This window comes from Stomoxys calcitrans, chromosome 5 (assembly GCF_963082655.1).
Source record: "Stomoxys calcitrans chromosome 5, idStoCalc2.1, whole genome shotgun sequence".
In the NCBI taxonomy this organism is placed as follows: Eukaryota; Metazoa; Arthropoda; class Insecta; order Diptera; family Muscidae; genus Stomoxys; species Stomoxys calcitrans.
This window is the reverse complement of record NC_081556.1, coordinates 149,173,463-149,199,143: the sequence shown is the minus strand read 5'-3', so window position 1 is coordinate 149,199,143 and position 25,681 is coordinate 149,173,463. Positions and strand designations below refer to the sequence as shown.

At 33.3% G+C, this 25,681-nt stretch overlaps 2 protein-coding genes and 1 long non-coding RNA gene across 3 annotated transcripts; 1 reads left to right on the top strand and 2 right to left on the bottom strand.

Moving 5' to 3' along the window:
- Positions 1-106: 106 nt before the first annotated feature.
- Positions 107-8,532, top strand: LOC106084644 (mediator of RNA polymerase II transcription subunit 23). The gene is made up of 18 exons (XM_013248489.2): positions 107-213; positions 279-372; positions 457-607; positions 741-1,041; positions 1,101-1,616; positions 1,679-1,765; positions 1,822-1,923; positions 1,983-2,083; positions 3,566-3,814; positions 3,868-3,995; positions 4,061-4,235; positions 4,299-4,787; positions 5,980-6,303; positions 6,366-6,589; positions 6,656-6,738; positions 6,807-6,954; positions 7,015-7,459; positions 7,815-8,532. Exons 1-18 carry the CDS (start codon positions 175-177, stop codon positions 8,449-8,451), a joined length of 4,293 nt encoding a protein of 1,430 aa, XP_013103943.1. The 5' UTR covers positions 107-174; the 3' UTR covers positions 8,452-8,532.
- Positions 6,250-7,083, bottom strand: LOC131998045 (uncharacterized). The gene is made up of 3 exons (XR_009398509.1): positions 6,993-7,083; positions 6,782-6,918; positions 6,250-6,722 (listed from the first exon to the last, which is right to left on the bottom strand). It is a non-coding gene; the product is annotated as an uncharacterized LOC131998045 (long non-coding RNA).
- A 1,519-nt stretch (positions 8,533-10,051) lies between the features above and the next one.
- On the bottom strand, positions 10,052-12,695 carry LOC106084648 (chromatin assembly factor 1 subunit B). The gene is made up of 2 exons (XM_013248500.2): positions 12,062-12,695; positions 10,052-11,996 (listed from the first exon to the last, which is right to left on the bottom strand). Exons 1-2 carry the CDS (start codon positions 12,637-12,639, stop codon positions 10,151-10,153), a joined length of 2,424 nt encoding a protein of 807 aa, XP_013103954.2. The 5' UTR covers positions 12,640-12,695; the 3' UTR covers positions 10,052-10,150.
- Between the last annotated feature and the right edge of the window lie 12,986 nt (positions 12,696-25,681).

Sequence of the window (25,681 nt, the reverse complement as noted above, 5' to 3'; positions counted from 1 at the left end):
TTAACTACAACATTTTTCTTTACTAAATTTCGGTCATACGATGAAGACTTATTTTGCCGTTCCAAAAATGCACAAAACCAATGAAAATGATGGCAACTCTGTGTCATAATTGTGTTTGTTTACGCCGGGCGGATATTATTTTAGTATTTTCTTATAAATTGTGAATCCGGCAAAATGGAAGTTCAGATTTTGGATTATGTTAATAATTACTTGGTACACTATTCTATATTAAATACCATTCGTTTAAAATTACTAATAATTGTTTGTTTGTATCCCAGAAAGTGGAAACCATTGAAGAAGCTTTTCTGAGCGTAATTGTTTACCACCCCAACGGAGAAAATGATAGAGCCACAAGTTTCACCAATGATATCAGTAAGTAGGGTAATTTTCAATGGCAATAAGGCAAAGCGATGTCAATTTTTTATAACTAAAACACTGTCATACAATTTCTTTCAGTCAAAGCCTTCTCCAATGTTCCGCAAGACAACAAGGAGAATATTGTCAGACAATATCTGCAAAAAGCAGCCACCGTGACAAATGCCAACCACTTGAAAGTATTGATGGCTACATTGGGTAAACTAACCGAAGCTCACCTTTTGACTTCAAAGTAAGTAATAGCTACAAAATTGCCTGAAACTCAGACGTAAAGTGGATGCGGATATGGTATCCTTTGCCTCATCCCAATTAGTGTATTTATTAATATAGCATCCTTAAGTCTAACCTGTTTGTTTATTTTACAGGTTGCTTTGCGATAAAATTCTTCTTTGCGAGAAACTTAATTATGAAAATAAACTTTTTTGGATAGAGAGTTTCCATCTCATAAAAAAGGTTATTGATCACGTCGACTACAAGGGTGTGCGAGAAATCATGAAAAGCTGTAGGGATAAGGCTCAAACTTTTCCCCTCAACGTCAATGTAACATATTTGCCACAATTGCTGGCATTGGAAGATACCATACGTTATATATTCGATAGGGAAAATTGCCTGTTGCCGGCATACTTTATAGCAAATGAGTTTATGAAACCGTTTCCCTATCATTGGGTAAGGCATAGTACCCACAAAGACATTCAAGCTCGTACTAATTAATTTTTGTTTTTAAGAAACTAAATAAACTGATGACCGATGTCGTTGAAGAATTTCGTCAAACAGCTCAAATGGTATCGATAATAGGCCACACACACATGTTGCCTATAGTTGAACACTTTGGATATGCAGATCATATGATGAATTCATGGAAATTAGATCCGAATACATTGAAATTTAATTTCAAAGGCATTCTCCCATATGAGCTAGAGCTTATGGAAGAACAACCCCAACTTTTGCGTTATGTGCTGGGCCAAAGCTATTCCAAGGAAATGGTATCGGTTATGTTGAATTTGCAAAAACACCAAAAACAACGTTGCAATACATTGGAAGATCAACTGGTGAACTTGATAATAAATGCCATGGAAATGACCGAATCAAATGAAAATGCAGCAGGCAGTGGATTCAATGTACCCGAGGAACAAATATCTCAAAATGAATGGATCTGGCTGCACTTATCTTGCCAATTAATATATTTTGTTCTATTTCAATTTGTCAGTTTTATGCACATCATAATTGCTTTGTACGAAAAGGTAAACAACTAAGTTGCCAAATCTTCAAACAATATTTTCAAATTTCCTTTTGCCAATTTTAGTTATCAAAAAAGGAATTGCGAAAGGGTAGAGATCAGCTTATGTGGATTTTATTGCAATTCATATCGGGGAGTATACAGAAAAATCCCGTAAGTTAATGTGTTTATGGTTGGAATATAAGCTATAAGCTAGCTGGTTTTTGCAGATTACAAATTTCTTTCCCATGTTCAAATTGTTTGATTTGTTATACCCAGAACAAGAACCTTTAAAACTACCAGATTGTAATAAATCTTCTTGCTTGAGACAGGTAAAAAAACTATTAACAAAAATACTTATATTTAACCCAAAAATTTCACCACTTTTCAGATGGCCCCTATATGCATATGGATACACTTAATGAAAAAAGCCAGAGCAGAAAATATGAATATTTCCCGTCCATTACCAGTGGCCCTTAAAAATCATCACGAGTAAGACAAACCTTTCTTACGTAAAGCATTATCCCAATACCACAGCACCACACAGGCTGGAGTTTTAAGCTCCGATCTGTGTGATATTCATCGTTATCACGAGCGCTGCCGGGCGCTTCCACAGTTTGCCGATGGTGGAATGCTCCATACGGAGAGTCTTTGTGAGTGAACGGGGTGGCACCGGCTCTTGCTCTTATACTTAGTGTCTATGATGCTCATTGTCCGAGCATCCACTATTCGCAACCTGTGTACGCGCCCGGTAGCTTGCAGTTAAGCTTCTCGAGACAGCCATGAACACCACACAGATCTGATCTCAATGTTCCTGCCTGTGTGGTGCTCACAGTTATTCCGTGCCGGTGGTTAAGTTGTTTGTGTCCGTACCCCTTGTTCGTTTGCTAGGCGTTTAGAGGGATCTGGTAGTAAGTCGAGTTGGATTGGCCGGCCAGATCGACAGGTGACGTGTTTCTTTGCCATCAATCTTAGCCCACTCGGAATTGGGCTAGGAATGATGTGTATGTGTCTGATTGTCTATTTGATGTATGTTTGGCGTTAAGAGATTATGAGTTATTAGGTTTTCACTTCTGTATTCGTATAAAACAATTCTATTCTCAATCCCATGGCTGCCAGTTGTACGTCCCGGATTGACCCGATGGAGTTCTTCATCGGCAAGGGCTGCCGCCTCAGTGTATAATACACTGCTACAACAACACAATGCTTATCTCTCAAAAATCCTTTGCCTTCTTCTGCCTAATTGTTCGGGAGCCCTTTTGCTTGAATTTTTAAATAAAAAGCTCAGTTAGACCTATTAAATGTACTTATCTTACGTTAATTGGCTATGACAGAACATTTGTTCCACAAGCCTGCGCTCATTCCAAAATCTCTGACACCAAGTGTCGAGGTGTCTCCCACCACTTGATCTTTCCATCGGGCTTTTGGTCTTCCCGGTTTGCGTTTTGTACCACCGTGTTTGCCTTCAAAATACTTCTTTGTTGGAGCTTCTTCATCCATTCTGACAACATGACTTAGCCAACGCAGCAGATGTATTTTGATGCGTGTAAATATGCTATCGTCGTCATACAGCTCGTGGTTCATACGTCGCCTATATTCACCATTAACGCAAACGGGTCCATATATTTTACGAAGAATCGTTCTGTCAAATACTCCAAGCACTGCCTCATCTGCTTTCACAAGTACCCATGCTTCAGAACCATATAACAACACGGCTAGTATCAGTGTCTTGTATAGTGTAATCTTTGTGTGTGGAGAGGTGGACATGTTTCTAAACTTATTACTTAGTCCAAAGTAGCATCTGTTTGCCAGTATTATTCCTCAATTTATCTCAAAACTGGGGTCATTTGTTTCGGTTACGGCGGTGCCGAGGTAGTTACTAAAGTTACTATCTCAAACTCCATTAACCCTTAACCCTTTTAACAGTAATAATGAAGTTTACCATTGTCACTATCATAACATTTTTCCTTAAAGTTTCCTTCAACATTTGGTTATGCCTAACACTATGATGACTATGAGTTTGGGAAACGATTTTCGTATTGTTTTAATATGCAATGCTTATTCTACGAATCAAGAGTACTTTACTCGTCCAATGAATATTCTGATAGAAGGTTTAACGGGAAATGTAAAAACGGCCACGGGAGCACCTTTACAGCCAGTGCCATTTTCCATGGTGGTACTGGATAGTTTAACGGTTCACAGTAAAATGTCTTTGATACATGGGTAAGTACATTGAGTCACCTCATACATCTTCATACTAATAACCAACCATTTAGATTTGTATCGCAGATGATAAAACAAGCCCAAAGCAAAACTACAGTGCCCACACCTGCTTTAGTTGAAACGTATGCACGACTTTTGGTATATACTGAAATCGAATCATTAGGCATAAAGGGATTTTTGAGTGAGTTTCTTAAACGAATATAAGATCTTAGGTTACTGCAAGGCCTCGTTTTTGTTTCTTTTTAGCGCAACTATTGCCATCGGTATTTAAACATCAAGCTTGGGGTATCTTGCACACATTACTTGAGATGTTTTCCTATAGACTGCATCACATACCCACTCATTACAGAGTTCAGCTGTTATCGCATTTACATTCTTTGGCTCCCATGCCACAAACTAATAAAATGCAATTGAATTTGTGGTATGTAGAAACTTTCTGCTAGTCCTATATGTGAATGAAATGTAAGACATATATTTCTTATAGCTTTGAGTCGACTGCTTTACGTCTCATCAATGGTTTGGGTTCGGTTGAGTTTCAACCTCAACTTTCGCGTTATTTTAATGAGAAGTCACCCGCATCTGTGGCTTCCGCAGAAAGTGAAGAACTTAATCGCGTCTTAATCTTAACTTTAGCCCGGTCGATGCACATCACTGCCTCGGGCGATGATATGCAGGCTTGGTGTAAGGAACTACTCTCAACCATAATGCAAAACACTCCACATTCCTGGGCTTCGCATTCATTGGCATGCTTCCCGCCAGCATTGGCAGAATTTTTTGCACAAAACAATCATCCGGTTGAAAACAAGCAGTTACTCAAAAAATCTGTTGAAGAGGAGTATCGAACTTGGACCTCAATGTCGAATGAAAATGATATTATAAGCCATTTCATAAAACCCAATACAAGTCCTCTATTCTTGTGTTTACTCTACAAAATGATTTGGGAGACGGAAAATATAAGCCCAGTGGCTTACAAGTAAGTTAATAAGCATTGTCAAAATATTTTTAAAATTAAAAAAAAATCCATACAAAGAAAAGCATTTTTAACGAATTGAAATTGAAATTTTCATGGAAAATTGAAATTTATTAAAAAACAAAACTTTGAAATTTGAAATTTTCATAGAAAATTGAAATTTTCATAGAAAATTGAAATTTTCATAGAAAATTGAAATTTTCATAGAAAATTTAAATTTTCATAGAAAATTTAAATTTTCATAGAAAATTTAAATTTTCATAGAAAATTGAAATTTTCATAGAAAATTGAAATTTTCATAGAAAATTTAAATTTTCATAGAAAATTGAAATTTTCATAGAAAATTTAAATTTTCATAGAAAATTGAAATTTTCATAGAAAATTGAAATTTTCATAGAAAATTGAAATTTTCATAGAAAATTGAAATTTTCATAGAAAATTGAAATTTTCATAGAAAATTGAAATTTTCATAGAAAATTGAAATTTTCATAGAAAATTGAAATTTTCATAGAAAATTGAAATTTTCATAGAAAATTGAAATTTTCATAGAAAATTGAAATTTTCATAGAAAATTGAAATTTTCATAGAAAATTGAAATTTTCATAGAAAATTGAAATTTTCATAGAAAATTGAAATTTTCATAGAAAATTGAAATTTTCATAGAAAATTGAAATTTTCATAGAAAATTGAAATTTTCATAGAAAATTGAAATTTTCATAGAAAATTGAAATTTTCATAGAAAATTGAAATTTTCATAGAAAATTGAAATTTTCATAGAAAATTGAAATTTTCATAGAAAATTGAAATTTTCATAGAAAATTGAAATTTTCATAGAAAATTGAAATTTTCATAGAAAATTGAAATTTTCATAGAAAATTGAAATTTTCATAGAAAATTGAAATTTTCATAGAAAATTGAAATTTTCATAGAAAATTGAAATATTTTATATAAAATTGAAATTTTCATAGAAAATTGAAATTTTCATAGAAAATTGAAATTTTCATAGAAAATTGAAATTTTTTATATAAAATTGATATTTTCATGGAAAATTTAAATTTTTTATATAAAATTGATATTTTCATAGAAAATAAAAATTTTCATAGAAAATTGAAAATTAAAATTTTCATAGAAAATTGAAAAATTTAATTTTTTGGAATTTAAGAATTAAAATAAAGTTCTTTTTAACTTTTCTCAGAATATTAGAAGGCATCAGCGCCCGTGCACTGTCAGCGAATCTACGAAAACTTTGCGATTATTTGGTCAGTGAAGTTGTCTCGTCCAATGGCAAAGAATTTATTCACAAATGCGTGGATTCCATTAATAATATGATATGGAAATACAATGTGGTCACCATAGACAGAGTAGTTTTGTGCTTGGCTCTACGCACGCAGGAAGGAAATGAAGCCCAAGTTTGTTTCCTGATTATTCAACTATTGTTGCTCAAAGCTTCCGAATTGCGAAATCGGGTCACCGATTTTTGCAAGGAAAACAATCCGGATCATTGGAAACAAAATAATTGGCAAGTTTTATGACAAATATGTAGTGATTTGTCTTTTTCCTCTATGATATTTTTAATTTTAGGCATGAGAAGCATTTGTCATTCCATCAAAAATATCCTGAAAAATTTGCTCCAGACGAATCGGCATCGCATCCCCCTTTACCTGTGTATTTTTCAAATATGTGTCTGCGTTTTCTGCCGGTATTGGATGTAGTTATACATCGTTTTATAGAACTTCCCATACAACATGTCCATCAAATATTGGAAGTGATTTTGGAGCATTTAAGCATATTATACAAATTCCATGGTAAACTTAATATTGGATATGAAATTTGGCTTTTCCTTTGTTGATATTTTTTTGTGCTACCCCCAGATCGTCCCATCTCCTATCTGTACAATACATTGCACTTTTATGAGCGTATTTTAAGGGAACGCCCCTCCTTAAAAAAGAAATTGGTAAAATTTTTAATTACTTTTTTTTAAATATCTATTATATCACCATATTTGTTGTCCTTTTCGTAAAGGTAAGTGCTGTCACTGGCTCTTTTTGCGATATACGCCCTGCCAACTGGTGTGTAAGCGAACAATATAAACTTTATTTGCAAAGTCCAGACCTCTTGTGGAATCCAGAGTTGTCTTATTATATGAAATTAATAACACGTTTAGCTGAAAGTAAGTTTTTTTTTACATTTCCTTTCAGAAATTCTTACTAAAAAATCTGTCTTGTTTCAGCCATTAGTGGTAAAAATGTATTTTTCAATACCGACTGGCGTTTCAACGAGTTCTCCAATGCTCCCGCCCATGCCATGTATGTCACTTGTGTTGAGCTGTTGAGTTTGCCCATTGCCCCACATATAGTGGCCAATAATATCATTGATGTTGTAGTCAAGGGCTATGCTTTAATACCACAAAAAGAAATTCACACTTATTTGAATGCTGTGGGTATTGTATTGGCCGAGTTGCCTGAAGCCTATTGGAGCGGCATCTACGATAGATTGCAGGAAGTTCTGAATTCTCCCAAAATGTTGAGATGGTCATATCGTTTCAATGCCTTTGAAATGTTCAATTTCAAAATGGTTCGAGAGGCTATGGTGGAAAAGACGTATGCAGTGGTTTTAGCTGTGGCACATTCCGTTTTTCATCATATGGGTGGCTTTAAATTGGCTACAATGACAAGGTTTGTAAAATACGTACTGTAAAGGAGTCTGTTATAGGTTTAGCATGTCTCAAGTCACATACAATAGATTTGGTGTGGTCTCGAATTTGTGGTGGTTGGTATGTTTTCCTAAAACAAGTAATAAATGGCAGGTTAAGGTTGAAATGAGATATATTGAGGTTATGTTACTTTGAGGGATCCAAATAATGAATGAATCTGTTTGCAACAAGTGTGATGTACTACATACCTATTTTGCTCAAAAAAAAATCGATAACACACCACAACCTACGTTTTGAAATTCCTACAGACGCTAAAGCACAGCGGAGCCGTTACAACTCACTGATACAAAATTTTTCTCCTCCCCCTTTTTTTCCAGATATATTAAAGAGAAATTGAAGCCTTGTGTCCGCACCGAACATCAGTTAATATTTCTTTGCCATGTCTTTGGTCCATTTTTGCAGCGCATTGAGCAAGAGAAACCGAATGCAGTGGCTGGTATTGCTATATTGCTTTACGAAATGTTAGAAGTAGTTGACAAGCAACATGGTCCAGCACCCTTAGAGTATATGGATCCCATATGTGATTTCTTGTACCACATCAAATACATACATGTGGGCAATATCATTAAGAATGAGTCGGAAGCTATAATAAAACGCTTAAGACCAACTTTACAAAAGCGTTTGCGCTTCATAAGTCATTTAAATATTGAAGATAAACATTTGGATAAGGTTAATGAGAACAGTTTAAATCCAGCTCTTCAGCCCTCAACCACTACATCGACGGCATTTGCTAATAATCCAATTCAACAGAATTTTGCCAATTTGCCAAATCAACAGCAACAGCAGCAACAACAACAACAACAGCAACAGCAACAACTAACACAGATGAATCAACCGATGCAGCAAATGCAATTCCAATTGCAACAACAGCAGTTGCATCACTTGCAGCAACAACAACAGCTACAGCAACAGTCACAACCGCCCAATATGGGAGGCCCTATGCGTCATAATTAATGCAAAGAAATTTTTTTATCAAACTTTTTTTATAAACTAAAAAATTATGGTATACTATACAAAAATATTAACAAACACAAACTTTATTTGTTTTCTTAAAATACATTACGTCGTAGGCAAAGAAATTTGCATTAGGGTACAGAAAAATTTTTCAAAATTAGCTATCTTTAGAAACAAACTTCAAAATAAACTATCTATAGAAATATTGTAGAAATTAGCTATCATTGGAAAGTTTTGTCGAAGTGTGCTATCTATAGAAAATTTGTTCGAAATTTGCTATCCGTCGAAAATTTCGTCTAAATTTGCTATTCGTCGAAAATTTCCTCGAAATTTGCTATTCGAAAAAAATTTTGTCATAGAAAATTTCATCCATACAAATTTAGTGCAAATTTGCTTTCCACAGATAATTTCGTTTAGATTTGCTATCCGTAGAAAATTGTGTCGAAATTCGCTATTCGAAGAAATGTAAAATTTTTGTTATAGAAAATTTCGTCGAAATTTGCTATGCATAGAAAATTTGCCATCTATAGAAAATTTCGTCAAATTTCTGTCATAAAAAATTTCGTCGATATTTGCCATCTAAAGAAAATTTCAAAATTTGATATGCGTAGAAAATTTCGTCAAATTTTTGTTACAAAAAATTTCGTCAAATTTTTGTCATAAAAAATTTCGTCGAAATTTGCAATTCGAAGATTTTGTCATAGAAAATATTGTTTGAATTTGCTATCCACGGAAAAATTTGTTTTTGTAGAATTTCGTTGAAATTTCAAAGAAAATTTCGTCGAAATTTGCCATCTATAGAAAATTTCGTCGAAATTTGCTATCCAAAAAAATTTAAATTACAACGAAATTCGTCCATGAGAAATTTTGTCGAAATTTACCATCTAAAGACAATTTCGTCGAAATTTGCTACCCATAGAAAATTTCGTCAAAATTTGCTATCCGTAGAAAATTTCGTAAAATTTTTGTCGTCGTCCAAATTTTCTATCCATAGAAAATTTCGTCGAAATGTGTCATCAATAGAAAATGTCAAAATTTGCTATTTATAGAAAATTTCGTCAAAATTTGCAACCCACAGAAAATTTGCTATCCGTAGAAAATGCTGTCGAAATTTGCTATTCCAAGCAAATGCCCTCGAAATTTGCTATCCATGGAAAATTTTGTCCAAATTTGCTATCCATAGAAAATTTCGTCGAAATGTGCCATCATTAGAAAATTTCGGCAAAATTTGCTATTTATAGAAAATTTCGTCGAAATTTGCTATCCGTAGAAAATATCGTCGAAATTTGCTATTTGAAGCAAATGTCAAATTTTTGTCATAGAAAATTTCGTCAAAATTTGCTATGCATAGAAAATTGCTTCAAAATCTTATATCCGTAGAAAATTTTGTCATTTCATAGAAAATTTCGTCAAAATTTGTCATTTCTTAGAAATTTTGTCGAAATTTGCTATTCATATAAAACTTTGTCTAAATTGGTTATCCACAGAAAATTTCGTCTGAATTTCCTCTCCATAAAAAATGTTGTCGTAATATTCTCTCTGAAGGAAACTTCGTATGCTCCAAACCATTGTCCCCTTCCAAAGAATAAACTTTTAGTTTTTCATTTGAATATTTGTATTAAAGAGAACCGCGAATACCTTAGAGAATAGACAATACAAATCCAAAACTTCTTAACAAATAACGATTCAACAGTTACATCTAGTCCAATAGCTTCTTTTTAGATTTAGGCGTGGATATGGTTTTCAAAGCTACACGACGCGGAGTTTTATTGCTCGGTGTTGCAGGATTAGCTGCAACGTCGCTTTTATTCTCAATTTTTGAGGAAGACTCTTCGGATACCGATGTTTGCTTGACAAGTATTGACGTTGTTGATGTTGATATTACTGGTGGTGCTGGTGCCTCTTCCACAGTTTCTTCATAAACTAAACAAATGTCTTCTGTTCGATCGAATGTCTCTTCACTTGGTAATGGTGTTACACCGCTTTCTTTCACTGTCTTCTGAGAATTTAGTGTGTCCGTTTCAATCGTTGGACTTGTATTTAATGCATCCTTATTTACAGGCCAAGCATCCAATGCTTCTTCAACTAGCGTGGGCGTATTGACCACAGGAATACTTCTTGGTGTTTTTCTAACAGCTATGGGTGTGGGTTTCTTTTCTCTTTGTGGAGTTTTTATTGGTTTTTGTAGAGAAGAAGAAGGTGTGGTTTGTTCGCTCTGGGGATGCAGGACTTTTGAAAATGTTGTCGGGCTTTGAGCAGCTGATTGTGTTGGCGTTTGTTGTGTATTGCTGGGCGTGCGCGGATGCCTTCTAACGGATATGGGTGTAGCAGGACGACACTTTTTCTCGGGAGACTCAAATTTTTCGTCTGTACCTAATATCTCCTTATCAAGTATTATAACAGGTTTTGTGGCCTTCGGGGGAGTATTTTCTTCAGTGTTTAAATTTTCAGTTGTATCAGATTTCTCATCGACATTTTCACTAGGTTTTGTTTCAACAGGACCAGGCTTGCGTTTAATGGCGATAGGAGTTGGTGTATTCTTGTCGGAATTATCAATTGGTCCTGGCTTCCGTTTGATTGCAATAGGTGTTGCTTTGGTTATTTCTTTTTCCTTGTTTACCTTGGTTTCTAAAACAGGCTTTCTTTTAATGGCTATAGGAGTGGCCTTGGGAGTATCATTTGACACTTCTGTACTTTCATTGTTTTCCTTAGTGGTTGCCTCACTAGTCTCTTCCGTTTTATTGACCCCAGTTGAAGCTTCAATCGCATTGTCCTTTTCAACAATTTTTTCCAGCGATGCTTCCTTTTGAGCTTGTGTCCCCACTTCTTTAGACTGGCTATTCTCATCCATGGAAGGTTTCCTTGATCTGTTGTCGTTGTCCTTTGATTTTTTGGTCTTGGAATTTTTCGCAATAACTTGGGCTAAAGCAGCTTCCAGCACTGCATCAGAGTCTTTATAAACTTCTCCCAACTCTCCCTCTTCGAAGGTGATGAGCGAGCAAAAGCCATCAGTACTTGAGACAACAACTATACGACCATCATTGGACCACGTTATATCTGTCAAACGAGTATAATGAATATTCGATATGAGTGCAAAAGGCTGCTTTTGCTGTGTATCATAGAAGTAGACACAACTTTTGGTGGCTACAGCGAAAATCATACGATACGGCAAAGGCACAACGGGCGGATTTTTTTCCTGATCATGTGGTCTCAAACTATAGAGAATGGGCGAGCAACGAACCGCCACTGTATATTGTTCAGGGCAAGGCAAAATGATGGCCGGTTGGCGGAAACCATAACGACTAAACACATATGTTGCATGTAAAGGTTGTGTACAACCCTCGTAGTCTGTAACGCCAGCAGGTGTGAGTAAAAGCTTACCATCAGGAGTGAAGCTTAGACGGCGGAAAAATGTTTGCAATGTATCATCATGAAAGAGATGCATAGTTTTGCCATGCAAAGCATTATCTTCGGGCACAGGAAGTGTTCCTTTCCTAATGCGGTGCAGCACTTTTTTGGTTTGTATGTCAAATATTCTTAAATACCTATATACAGGCGAAAGAAATAAATTAGAATAAAGTGGGACACTGACAATGAAGTAACAACTTACCTATCAGTACTTAATGTTGCTATGTACTGATTTTTGGGATCCCACGCAACACCTTGAACGAATCCTTTGTGGTCACTCAAAATGGCTAATGATTTTCCTTTTTGAACGTCCCAGACCATGGCAGAGTTGTCCACAGATCCAGAAACTAAAAACAATGAATTTGGCGACCAGCTTAAGTCGTAAATATCTTCCATGTGACCACGCAAAACTTTCAAAGTGATCCACACTTCTTTGTCCTGTTCATTAGTGGGGTCTAAGATATTAATGGGTTCATTGTCCGATTTCTGCTTCCATATGAAAACAACACTTTCGTCATCACCGGAAGCCAACAGTTCTCCGTTGGGTGACCATTTAACAGCATTGACTGCTCGCTGGTGCCTAGTCAAGTCAGCGGCCAAATCCAATTCAATGTCTCCATGCTCGCCAGAAGTTAATTTCATGTACCATATCAAGACGTGAGCATCCGTTCCGCCAGAAGCCAAACGATAGATGTTTGTCGATGAAGTTTTCGGTTGTATATCAACGCTCAACACTGGATCGCGGTTATGCCAAGATATTTCAGGTATTTTGCACTTCATTATAACAAAACTAAAAAAACCTTTCAAAAACTTTTATCAAAACAACTAACTTTACTGCACAACCTGAAAAATGCTAATGAAAAATGGAATTAAAGGCGCCAAAGTGAATTAGTGCTTCATCAATGTTGACGTTTAGTGTACGCAAAGCATAAGAAATTAGTTAGTGAATAAATATCATGCGTTTATACGTTACGGTAAATAATGAATAATTTTAGGAACCGGTAAAAGCTCCCCCAAAGAAACTACCTTGAGTGGCGAATGTCGTATATTGAAATGTCAAAGTGGTTTTAGAAATAAACTTGGTTTTACAACTTATCTTCTTCAAATGTGTATTTACATCATTATAACTCTGTTTTGTTGCTTATGTGTGGTATATCGGATAAAATAGAACATATTTTTAAGATTTTAGAATACAGTCACAGCTGTGCTATCAATCCTTTGATATCATAAATTTTACTCAGCTGTTCGCATGACCTCACTTTATAAGTGCATCCTGGTATTCTGTTCAGTTTTTCGAGCCGAATGCTGTCAAAATCCATATAAAAAAACGTGGGCGAAACGTTGGCTGAAAATCGGCGGAAAAGTTATACTCTGTATATAATAAAGAAAATGGCAAAAAACTACTATAGTGCCAACACTTGAAACTATTGCCGGCATCATTTAAGTTTGTTTTATTGATTTGATATATATTTGAGAAAAAATATATAAAATAGAGAAAACAATAAGTGCAGATAAAGAAACGTGTTTTAGTATGGAAACAAAAACATTTGTTTGCTGTCAAATTTCGCTCGCGAAACAATTAAAAATTTCAGCAGCCATTCCGTAAGCAGAATAGAATACCAACCCAATCTAAATGTCAAAGGATTGATAACACAGCTGTATATTTTTTCTGAAATCTTGAGGGGATGTTTTATTTGATCCGATATTCTACACATAAGCAAAACAGTGTTATAAGGATGGAAATATAAATATAAAAACACACAAACAAAGTTTATTTCTAAAACCACTTTGACATTTCAATTTACGGTAGTTGCCACTCAAGGTAGTTTCGTTGGGAGTAGGTTTTTGTTGTTGTGCTAATGACGCCACCTTAATTGTACCATGGGTTGCAGCCAAGATATATTCATTTATTTGGCAGTTGCCCAACATCAAATATTGAGTACACTATCTGTCAAAGTCGTGCAACTCCGATTTTGAGTAACTAGTTCGCGCCATTTTTCGTTGTTTATGTGTTATGGTTCTTAACTATTGGGTTGTCCAAAAAGTAATTGCGGATTTTTCATATAGTCGGCGTTGACAAATTTTTTCACAGCTTGTGACTCTGTAATTGCATTCTTTCTTCCGTCAGTTATCAGCTGTTACTTTTAGCTTGCTTTAGAAAAAAAGTGTAAAAAAGTATATTTGATTAAAGTTCATTCTAAGTTTTATTAAAAATGCATTTACTTTCATTTAAAAAATCCGCAATTCCTTTTTGGGCAACCCAATATAATACGCACACCACAACTCATTGAAAGATAGTGCACTTCGCAAGAAAAAAATGTACTCAGCTGTTTACGGTACGCTACCTCATGGTTGCAGCCAAGGCGGATTTAAAAAGGTGGTCTCACGCGAACAGCTGTTCATAGCCGGTCAGATTTTACGGTATTAAGATGTACGATTTTTGTTTGCGTTCTCTTTGTTATTATTTTCTTTCTTGCATATTCTCTGCTCATGTACGCACACTTTCTGATGGCGATTTCACCATATGGTTTTTATGTTGTACAAATGAGACAACCTATAAAATAACTCAGCCATGATGCATTATGTGATCTGATTTGAAGCTACTGTTATAAATATCTGTAAAATGGGCTCTAGGTTCTTAAATGTGTATTTTAAATAGTACAAAACAAGACCTTTTGAATGCTTAAGCTGGTATCACACGATATGTGTTGTCATATGTATTTTCAAAGATGACAACTCTGAAAGTTGTGAGCATCAAATGGATTTTGCAATAAATATGCAACTTTTTCGCTTAAATCGAGCTTTTATTTCATCGAACATACGTGTAGCACAATAAATAGGAGAATACATACCGATTGGATCGCACTCTATTCGTACTCAGAATGAAAAATGTCCATGATATAAATGATTTTATCATAATATTTATGAAAAAAAAAATTTTAAATGCAATGCAAAAAAAAAGTTGAATGTTGAGCAACGGCAAAAACTCAAAATATTGTATTAGGTTGCCCAAAAAGTAATTGCGGATTTTTCATATAGTCGGCGTTGACAAATTTTTTCACAGCTTGTGACTCTGTAATTGCATTCTTTCTTCTGTCAGTTACCAGCTGTTACTTTTAGCTTGCTTTAGGAAAAAAGTGTAAAAAAAAGTATATTTGATTAAAGTTCATTCTAAATCTGATTAAAACTGCATTTACTTTCTTTTAAAAAATTCCGCAATTACTTTTTGGGCAACCCAATATGTTAGCTGATTGCTCTGGACTCACAAATAGTCACTTGCGAGAACATAAAGTGGATAGGTCCCATGAACATTATTAAGCCTGCCAAATCTGCCGATTGAAAATGTCATCGAATAGTAAAAAACGTTAACAAAGAATAAATGTAAAAAAAAAACAAGTTGTAAGTTGTCAATACCAAGTACTGCCAAAAATTAAAAAAAAATTGTATGTCGGCTGATAGCTTGGTGGTGGTTCAACAACAACCACAAATCTAACAAGCTGATCGACGTTTTGCCAACACACATAAACAAATTTATGTGCGTGTGCGTACATGAGCAGAGAATATGGGAGAAAGAAGATAACAACAAAGAAAGTGCAAACAAAAATCTTTCATCTTAATACCGTCAAACATGGCCGGATGTTAACAGCTGTTCACCTTGTTAAATCCGCCTTGGGCTTAACCTTATTTAGTGAATCCTGCTGATCAATTAACACAATCTTGTTAAGTGAATCCTGATACAGATTTTTATTTCAAAGTTGTATCTCCTGGCAACGCAACTATTGTTGAGTTGCAATCCATAATCAACCCATTAGATTAGTTCCACACATTTGAATCAATACAAAATATATATTCTCATTTTGTGTCAGCTACCCTGTAATATCAAGAATATTGAGATGCTTGGCATTCCAAGCTCACATCTACAAAACACATACTTCTCCCAAACCGGCCACTGCCAGGTAGAAACCTATAAAGAAAATATTAAGCTCTTTTTTTGGTTTACCGTTTCTTTATTAATTTTAATTTTTTTTTATTATATAATATATAATTTTATATTAATTCAAGATTATCCCTCTCTAACACTGGGAGATTCCATTACATCTTTGTTTTTGGTTTTTTCACTTTTACATACAAATGTGTGTTGTTTTTCTTTGTTTGTTTTTTAAGGACTCTTTGTTTTTCGAATCTGTTGGTTGTTAGATTTTTTTTTTATTCAAGTTTTTTTGCCTTCAGATATTATCCGTAGTAGTTTGTTCCTTTTTATTTTTCTTCTCTACTATTATGAGTCAATTATTACTTAATGTATTTCAATAATTTTATGAGAATGAGAAACAAGACTGTATTGAGAGAGATAGTGTGAGAGAGAGGAAAAACTAGAAATGTTTAAAAATAAGTTGTTGAACAAAAATGAAACAAATTTAGAGAAGGAAATATATCACATAACCGATTTTAAAAATAGAAAATGAATTCGTACAACTAAAGCAATTTAGATTTTTTTTGTTGGTTTTGGTTTATATATATAAGCAAAATTAAAATTAAACGCGAGACAAAGAAGTTTTAACACCTAATGATCCTTTACTAACTATTATTAATAACTCGTTTTTTTGTTGTAGTTTTTTGTATGTATGAGTGTGAATGTTTTGTTTGTTGTAATATAATTTAAATTGAAAGAGGTTGCCGGTCTAATATTGAAAAGTGATAGCCAGATTTTAAGTTTATACCTGTAAAGTAGAATTCGAGAGTATTAAATTGGAAGGCGATTTAAAAAAGCCTTGAGTGAAACAAAAAATTTGATGTTAAATTTCTTGAGTCCCGTATTTTGTTAAAAAACGGTTTCTTGACGTTTTGCTTTTTGGCGCTTCAGTTAAAAAGTTTGGCTTAGAAAATGTCAATTATACGTTGTTTTACATGAGTACATGGCAAAACAATTAAATGTGGTTTCATTTGTACAACAAGCACAAATCATACGGTGCAATCCGCCATCTTGCCATCAAGCTGATCGACGTTTTGCCAACACACACAAAGAAATTTGTGTACGTGTGCATACATGAGCAGAGAATATGCGAGAAAGAAAATAACCACAAAGAGAATGCAAACAAAAATCTTGATTTTAATACCGCTAAACCTGGCCGGCTGTTAACAGCTGTTCGCGTGAGACCACCTTTTTTAATCCGCCTTGACACGAGTAGGAGTTTTCTGTGTAGATTTTATAACCTTTTGAGAAAATCTTAAAGCTCCATTATAAGAATTTAAAATGAGAACCCTGTGGTAAGAAAAATCAAGCGGTAGCAACATATATTCATTTACAGGTAGTGGAAGTTGCCCAACAACAAAATATTGAGTGCACTATGTCTCAAAATCAGTGATTGGTACAACTTTGATTTTGAGTATGTGATTCATTTGAGTTCACGGCATTTTTCGTTTTTTGTGTGAGTTATGGTTCTTAACTTTAATACAAACAAACAACCAAAACTGCGCGAGAAAAAAAATTTACTGGTACACTACCTGGTTATTATGTTATGAGAGGTGTAGTGAAGCACATTGTTGAACCCCGTTTACACTGCTCTTGAAACCCAGATTTAATGGCTCGATCATCTGTTTTCCCTTTATAAATCAGCTGAGGAGAGCTTTAAATCCGGATTTAATGAGCGGTGTAAACGGGGTTTTACTCAAAATATATTCATTTACAGGTAGTGGCAGTTGTCCAACAACAAAATATTGAATGCGCTATCTGTAAAAATCAATGATTAGTGCAACTCTGATTTTGAGTATGTTACTAGTTCGGTGTTTGTGTGGTATGGTTCTTAACTATAATAAACACACAAAAACAAAACTAGTGGACAGATAGTGCCCATCGCGAGAAAAAATTTGTACTCAGCTGTTTACGGTACACTACCTGGTAATTATGTCATGAGCGGTAATGTAGCACATTGTTAAACCCCGTTTACACTGCTCTTGAAATCCGGATTTAATGGCTCGATCTGTTTTCCCTTTACAAAATCAACTGACGAGAGCCTTTAATCCGGAGCAGTGTAAACGGGGGCTTACTGTTAATAGGCAGGCAGGATTCACGAAATAAGGTTGTGGAAACAATCAGTCTACATATAATTTCTTTTAAACTGTAGACGGTTTTTGTCATTGAGGATGCCAAGTTTCTCTTTGTTCACATTTTTTGCTCACGTTATTTATAAATCGACTCATTTTGGCATCTTTTATGTTCATGGATCCTTTCCACTATTGACTTTCTGCAACTGGCACAACAAGGATTCACCAATAGAAGGTTAGGTCACATGTGAAAACATAAAGTGGAAAGGCCCCATGAACATCATTAAGCATGTCAAATCTGTCGATTGAAAATTGTCATCATAGAGGTGAAAACGTTACGACATCCATAATGCCTAGAACTGCCAAACATTAAGAAAATGGTATGTTGGCTGATCGCTTGGCTTAACCTTATTCAATGAAACCTGTGACATAACCATCTATTAGTGAATTCTGATATATAAGTTACCATTCGGTGGCGTCTCTTGTAGGTGTATCTTTTTCTGCTTAATATATCCTGTTTCCCTTTACACAATCACTGGATTTTGGCATAGAAGAGATCAAAAAAACGCTCATTTTACATCACACAGAATTAGGCAAAGTGGATGCCTGGCACAGACACTCAGGGCTAGATTGGCTAATTGTCAAAACCACTAGTTTTTTGTGTTTTCCACGTTTGAGAAGCTTGGTAGAGTGCATTGACCTCATACACCAGGGCAAAGCGAAATATCGACTGATTTTATGGAGGGGAAACAGCTGATATTGAGTGCGAACATTTTAATGGTTTTGGTAGTAAAGGTTGATTTTCAGACGATCGATATAATTGCAGTTAGCTGTATACCTATATGTAGGAATCAAAAAAATCCGCCATCATGAGCAGTTCTCTTCATATATTATATTTGAAATGCATCATAAAGAATTCAAATTCCATACCTTCAATTTAAATATGCGTTTATATGTATGTGTGTGTGTGTGTAGATATATTCCTGCAGAGTTAGGATGTAGTCTGTCCATTTTGAAAATCAAGTCGTTTGTTTTTGGTTTTGGTTAAAGTTTTGTTTTCCTTTGCTTTTTGGTTTTAATGAAACATATTAAATTTCTTGTGGTTGTTGTTGATTTTTGTTTTGTTTTGAATTGGTTTATATTTTCTCAAAATTATTTGAAATGATTTCTAGTAAATAACTTGTTATAATTACATCTTTGTTTTATTTTTGGTTTCCTTTTTGAAGATTTTCGATTTGGTTTTTTGTTCTTTTCATTTTTCTTATACTCATTAATGTAAACGTTTACTCTATTTGTGATTTTTTTTTTTAAGTTTATAGTTTCTGTTATGTTTTTTTTTGGAGGTTCTTCCTTATTATTCATCTTGGTTTTTGTTTAATAAATATAATTACAAATAATTTGTGTTTTTTGTTTTGGTTTTAGAGACATTTGTTTTTTGTTTTGTATTATTTGTAAAAATGGTCACTTTGAAGTTGTCTTTCTCTTTGTTATTTTGTTTTTTTTTTCTTTAGTTATTATTATTTTTTAACTAATTAATCACTAATCAATGAAATTAATCACTAATTAATTAGTTAGTTTATTGTTTCGAAATATTATTTAGTATTACTTAATTTCTTTAATTTATTTTAAATGGTAAATAATGTTTATTTTATTTTTGGTTTATGATAATTTTCTGTAAAAATTGTGAAGAGAAAAAATTTGGTTTTAGTTGTATTTATATTATTATTACTTCCATTTTTCTTGGTATTTATGTATTAATGTATAGGTATGCTTTTTGTTGTTGTTTACATATTCAGTTTTTGTTTTATAAGAGATATATCAATCATTCTTTTTTGTTCTTTTCAATTTAATTTTTTGTTTTAAGATTTTAAGATGAAATTGTGCTTTTTGTTTTTATTAGCTTGTTTTTAAAAAAACGTATAAATATGAGCTTTTAAAAGTTTTAAATGCTGGCTGTTTATAGTTAGAGAAAGTATACAATTAAGATGTTTACGAGTGTTCAAAGTAATTCTCTTCTCGAAGGAAATTTTAAAAAAATCATAAATCTACAATATATATATATATAAAAATAACCAAAACTAGAAATAAAAATAACCAAGGTGGATTACATAATAAAAAACAGTGAGTCGCATGCCCAAACAAAGTCACACTTTTCTTGTTGAACTTATATCATTATGTCCCTACTAATTGTATTTATTTTAATAGTTAGCTTTTTGAAACCAATTGCAAACAATCGATATCCTCATCTCACCTCATAGGAGAATGAAGAAACAAATTTAGCATCTGGACCACTAACATTTTGTCACTCGATTAGTTTGTCAATTCATCGAAGTCATCTGTTCTCCCTCTGTAAAATCAACTGATTTCTAAAAGTTGGCGAAAGAATACAGATATATTTTGCTTGAGACAGAGCACAATTTTGAATGATTGGTAATTGCGATCTTGCAAATTTCTACTAGAAGTTTTTTCTCAGCAAAAATTTGCAGCATCGAACAGCTGTTTTATGAAAGTCAGCTGTTAAATTCAAATAAAACGGAAAAGACGCGAACGGACCAATTTATTACAGGTAAGTGCAGTTGCCAAACAACCATAGCTAAACAATTAAAGGTGGTCTCATTTGTAACAACAACCACAACTCATATGGTGTAATCCGCCATCTTCACATCAAGCTGATCGACGTTTTGCCAACACACTCAAAGAAGTTTGTGTGCGTGTGTGTATACATGTGAATACGTGAGCGGAGAATATGCGAGAAAGAAGATGACAACAAAGAGAATGCAAACAAAAATCTGACATCTTAATACCGTCAAACTTGGCCGGCGTGAGGCGTGAGACCACCTTTATAAATCCGCCTTGCCAAACAACAAAGTATAAGTTCACCATCTGTCAAAATCAGTGATTAGTGCAACTCTGATTCGGAGTTTGTTATACGCAATTATATTACATAAAGAAACGAGTGATTAGCGGTTCTGGCACTTAAAAAGTCAGCTGATCGTTATCTCTTGCAAGTGTATCTTGGGTAAGCTTGACTTATTTTCTGAGTTTCTTTATAGATGAAGCAAGCAAAATATGGCAGACCACATATGGGCTTGTTCTGGCTAGTCATTTCAAGTCATCTGATCGAATTCAACAATATGGTGAAAACTTCTTACCTGCGCCAAAAGAAAAAATAATTAATGAAAACAAGACTGGTTCTACAGCACGTAAAGCCTAGTACTGACTTCATTCACAGCGAAAATGCCTATTAAATTATTGTGAAATCCGACGGACTCTTTTTCTTTGTCAGAAAACAAACAAAACTCAAACAACAATACACAACAAAGACAACAGCATTGAAGCAGAGTTGATGTGGTGCATTTCGTGTTTGTGTGTGTGGTATGGTTCTTAACTATAATATACACACACAAACCAAACTCGTTGGCAGATAGTGCATTTGGCGAGAAAAAATTTTACTCAGCTGTGTACGGTACACTACCTGGTAATTATGTCATGCAAACCATCGTTTTTTCTTTCCTTTGATCCTTTGATAAATGGTTGGTTAAACACATTAGGTGTGTTCGCGCACTTTTCCAGTAGAAATTTGCAGAAGAGTGAGGACAGCGATTGCTCTCATTTGCTATTTTTTTTAATTAAACAGCTGGTTTTTCTAACAAATCTGTATGATGCTGCAAATTTCTGCTGAAAAAAAACCTTGGCAAACTCTCAACATTTTGCTCGCTCTCACGTATTCTCCCGTTCTCTTCTGCTGCAAATAATGTACGCGAACGACTTCCAGTTACAATTTGTGCCAAATTTGTCCATATTTTTGAGTAAGCGGATACTCTTATGGTATTCATGGATTAGCGGCCTTATTCAAAAAACTTAATGAACCCTTAAAATAGATTTATTTAACAGTTCTGTAACGGAAATCTGTCAAATGTTCTATTTGATCCGATATTCCACACATAAGCCACAAAACACTGTTATAATGATGAAAATACAAAAATAAATCCCATTTGAAGAAGACACGTTGTAAAACAAAGTTTATTTCCAAAACCTCGTTGACATTTCAATTTACCGCATTTGCATCTCAGAGTAGAGATTGTTATTGTGTTAATAACGCTACTACTTAATTGTACTCATGATATAATAACCAGGTAGTTATGCACTCGCGAAGTGCACTATCTGCCAACGAATTTTGGCGTGTGCGTGTATTATAGTTAAGAACCATACCACACACAAACAACGGAATATGGCGCGAATTAGTAGCATACTCAAAATCAGAGTTGCACTAATCACTGGTTTTGACAGATAGTGAACTCAATAATTTGTTTTTGTCGGCCAACTGCCACTACCTGTAAATGCATATATCATGATTGTACTATGCATTGGATACCATTTCAAAATGTATTTTTACAAAAAAGCAACCAGGCATCAGTTTGATTGTTGATGCTTGAAAATTTTTTGTAGGCATATTTTGCTAAAATTTTTAATATATTTAACATTTTTAACATATTTAATAAAAACAAACCATGTATTGCATTCAATATGTTTCATATGGTACATGTAACCAAAGTCCACCGTTACTTTGTTTCAGTACTTACAAGCGTACGAAATTGAAATACCCAATTAGAACGGTACCCAAACCATGACATAATTACCAGGTAGTGTACCTACCTGAGTAAAATTTTTTCTCACGAACTGCACTATCTGTCAACTAATTTTGGTTGTGGTAGTTAAGAACCATGACACACAAACAACGAAAAATGGCGCAAACTAGTAACATACACAAAATAAGAATTGCACTTATCACTGATTTTGACAGATAGTGCACTAAATATTTTGTTGTTGGGCAACTGCCACTACCTGTAAATAAATATATCTTGCGTTCTCGAATGATTTTAAAACTACTACAAAAGTGTGTACATTTGGCGTTTTAATACAAAATCGTTAGGCCACTAATAATTTTTTTTTTGTGTGTGGCAATATTTCTGAGCAAAACAGTTCAATAGATGCTAATGTCACTTGTACAAGGCAAAAAGTGGAAAGGTTTTTCTTCAACAACTTTATTAAAACAAAAGTTGAGTGGCTAAATATGGAAGAATGAAGGAAAAAATATAAAAACGTTTTTAAGTCAGCTGATTGCATTCCGCTAACTTACTGCAGAAGAGTGCTGTAAACATGAAGTATAAAATTATTTATACAATCCAGAATTAAGCGGATACATTTAAGTTAACATCTATCTCATTTCGTATGTTTTTTTCCACTCTCTAAACATTTAGAAAAATTGTGGGCAAACTTCTTTTGTACCAGATTAAATATTTGAACAAGTCTAACCCTGTTGGCTTAAGTAACTGTTTGATCAATTTTTAACTGCAGATAGATTGCGACATTCATTTGAGGGTCGAAGACGGCCATAAGGACAGTAAATTTTCCTAAATTCATAGGAATTCAGACTAATTTTGTTTTTTGATTTGGAAACAAAAACAGGACTGTTCACCTTTTATTGTAAATTGTTGAATTTTTTCAATAATTCGATACAAAATGGTTAAGTGAGGTTGTAGTTTTAGCATAACATAAAAATCTATGAAATTTGAAGAATATTAACGTCTGGTCGTTTAAAGTTTTTGTTTTTTTTGCTTATATTTATCATCTTTTCCACATACATACATATGTATGTATGCATATGATAAATAAAAAAAGGTAGAAAAAAGTGTTTGGTTTTTTATTTTTATTTATTTTTTTATAGCTTTAAATAAATATGTATTATGTGTATTATGAATTTAAGAAATTTTTGGTTTTTTGTTTGTTAAATTATTATAAATACTTGTTCGAAAAAATTCCAAATTTTGCGTACATTTCATTTTGTGTGACAAAAAAACGTTATAATTGTCGCCATTTTGAGGAACTTTTTCAAAAAATACAGAATGTGGAAACATTATTTTTAACAAAATTTTTTACTCTACTCATTTTGTAAAAGTGTAAAGAATTTGGCCAAACACAGTTAATATTTTTTGGGAGTTACCACTTTCTGCACTCACTCTAGCACACTTTTACGAAAATTCATGGAGTAAGGTTTTGTTTTGGTTTTTACTCTTGTTTTAAGATTTGCCTTAAAAATAGATCTTGTTATAAATACATATTTTATACTTAATAGATGTTAATTTCATAATTATATGTTGTTTTTGTTTTAAATTTATATAAATTATAAATAATAACGCATATTGATTTCTTTTTAAATAAAATGGGTTTGAAATTTTTTTTAAATTAAAACAAAAAAAAAATTATATTAAATATGAAATAAATTAAAAAAATTAAAACTGTTTATTAGAGATAGAGAGCTTTTAAAACGAATTTTAAAAAGAGCAGGGAGAATATGGTATGTTTGTTATTAATTACAACTCAAATTATAATTGATTATGCTTATTGATTATTTTCTTTTAATAAAAACATATTTTTTTTAAATAAACGAAATACTATATTGTTAAATGCCATTTTGCTAAAGAAAAATAATAATTTAATACAATACATAGTTACATATACATACACAATTTAAAAAAAAATATTACATAAATATTTAAATATACTTTTGTTGTTTAATTTAGGCTTAGTTTTTTGTTCACAACGATCAAATTGTGCTTTTAGTTTTTAAAGGAAATCGGTACAGGATCAGCTTGCTACTGACAAAGGGGTCTTCGGCTAACGCTTTTTCTATTACATATTATTATGGATGTTTTTAACGTTTGCTCCAACTTTTAAGTCAATTTGAACTCTAAATTCATTAGAAGAATTAAAGGCAATAATGGTAAACGATATGCCGAAAGTAAATAAATTCTTCGATTTTTTCATTTGAACAGTTGTAGCCCAGAGGTTTCCAAGAAAATCCCAATGTTTGCAAATTTTCATATAACCTTTTTATAAGGCTAAGAAATAAAAAATTTTACACAAGAAATATTTGCCAAAATTCAATTTTAAATTAATTTAAAGATTTGTTGACCAATACTTTCCATTTATTAGGGAAGATCAATAAAAGCAAGCGTCATGCTTTTTTCAAGCTTTGTATGTTACATCTCTGCAATTAAGGTTAAAAAATAAGTTTACCGTAGTGAGATAATATTTGAAGTTATGACATAAGCCAGGGATGGTAAATATGTTGGAAAATTAACTCTACCTTCTATTGATTTACCCACTACTTGTAACGGGACTGTTTACACTTTTGTGCTAGATGGCTGATTCTTCTCATAACAAATATTTCCTGCTACTAGTTTGTCACTGTAAATGGTCTCCCATAATTTTGTTTCCGCTTTCGTTACTTCCGAAGGATGGTTTTAGCGTAATAAATATTTTAAATCCTGTTCAAATGTGGACGTTTTTTTTATCATAGTGTTTTCTTATTTTTCTCTCTTCTCTCTAAGCTTAATTAATTGTGCGTTTCGTTGAAAAACAAATACAAATGATAGGCCTAACTTTTCTTTTTAGACTCTTGTAAAGCATTGACTTGAGATTACTAAGTAGTATTATGGCAAGTAAATAAATGTAATGTATATAAATTTGTAATACACATATTAAATACTTAAAAGTAAGACAATTAAAAATTAAGAGTTTGTGATTGCAAAATATACATTTAAAAAACAGCCTGTCGTTGTGTGTATGTTCAACAATAAAACTATTTGATCGCGTTTACAGAATTTCTTTGTTCACTTTGTGCTTGGTAACAGTTACAGTTCCCGTTTTGTGTTTGTTAAAAAAAAAACTTGAATATAGTAATGGCCATTTCATATCTGAAGAGTTTGAAGAGATT

Coding starts and splice junctions, on each gene's coding strand:
- LOC106084644 (XM_013248489.2), top strand. CDS start 175: ATGGAAGTTCAGATTTTGGATTATGTTAATAATTACTTG. Junction 1,766..1,821: donor GGAGTATACAGAAAAATCCC/GTAAGTTAATGT, acceptor TGGTTTTTGCAG/ATTACAAATTTCTTTCCCAT. Junction 6,955..7,014: donor AATAACACGTTTAGCTGAAA/GTAAGTTTTTTT, acceptor GTCTTGTTTCAG/CCATTAGTGGTAAAAATGTA.
- LOC106084648 (XM_013248500.2), bottom strand. CDS start 12,639: ATGAAGTGCAAAATACCTGAAATATCTTGGCATAACCGCGATCCAGTG. Junction 11,997..12,061: donor GCAACATTAAGTACTGATAG/GTAAGTTGTTAC, acceptor GCCTGTATATAG/GTATTTAAGAATATTTGACA.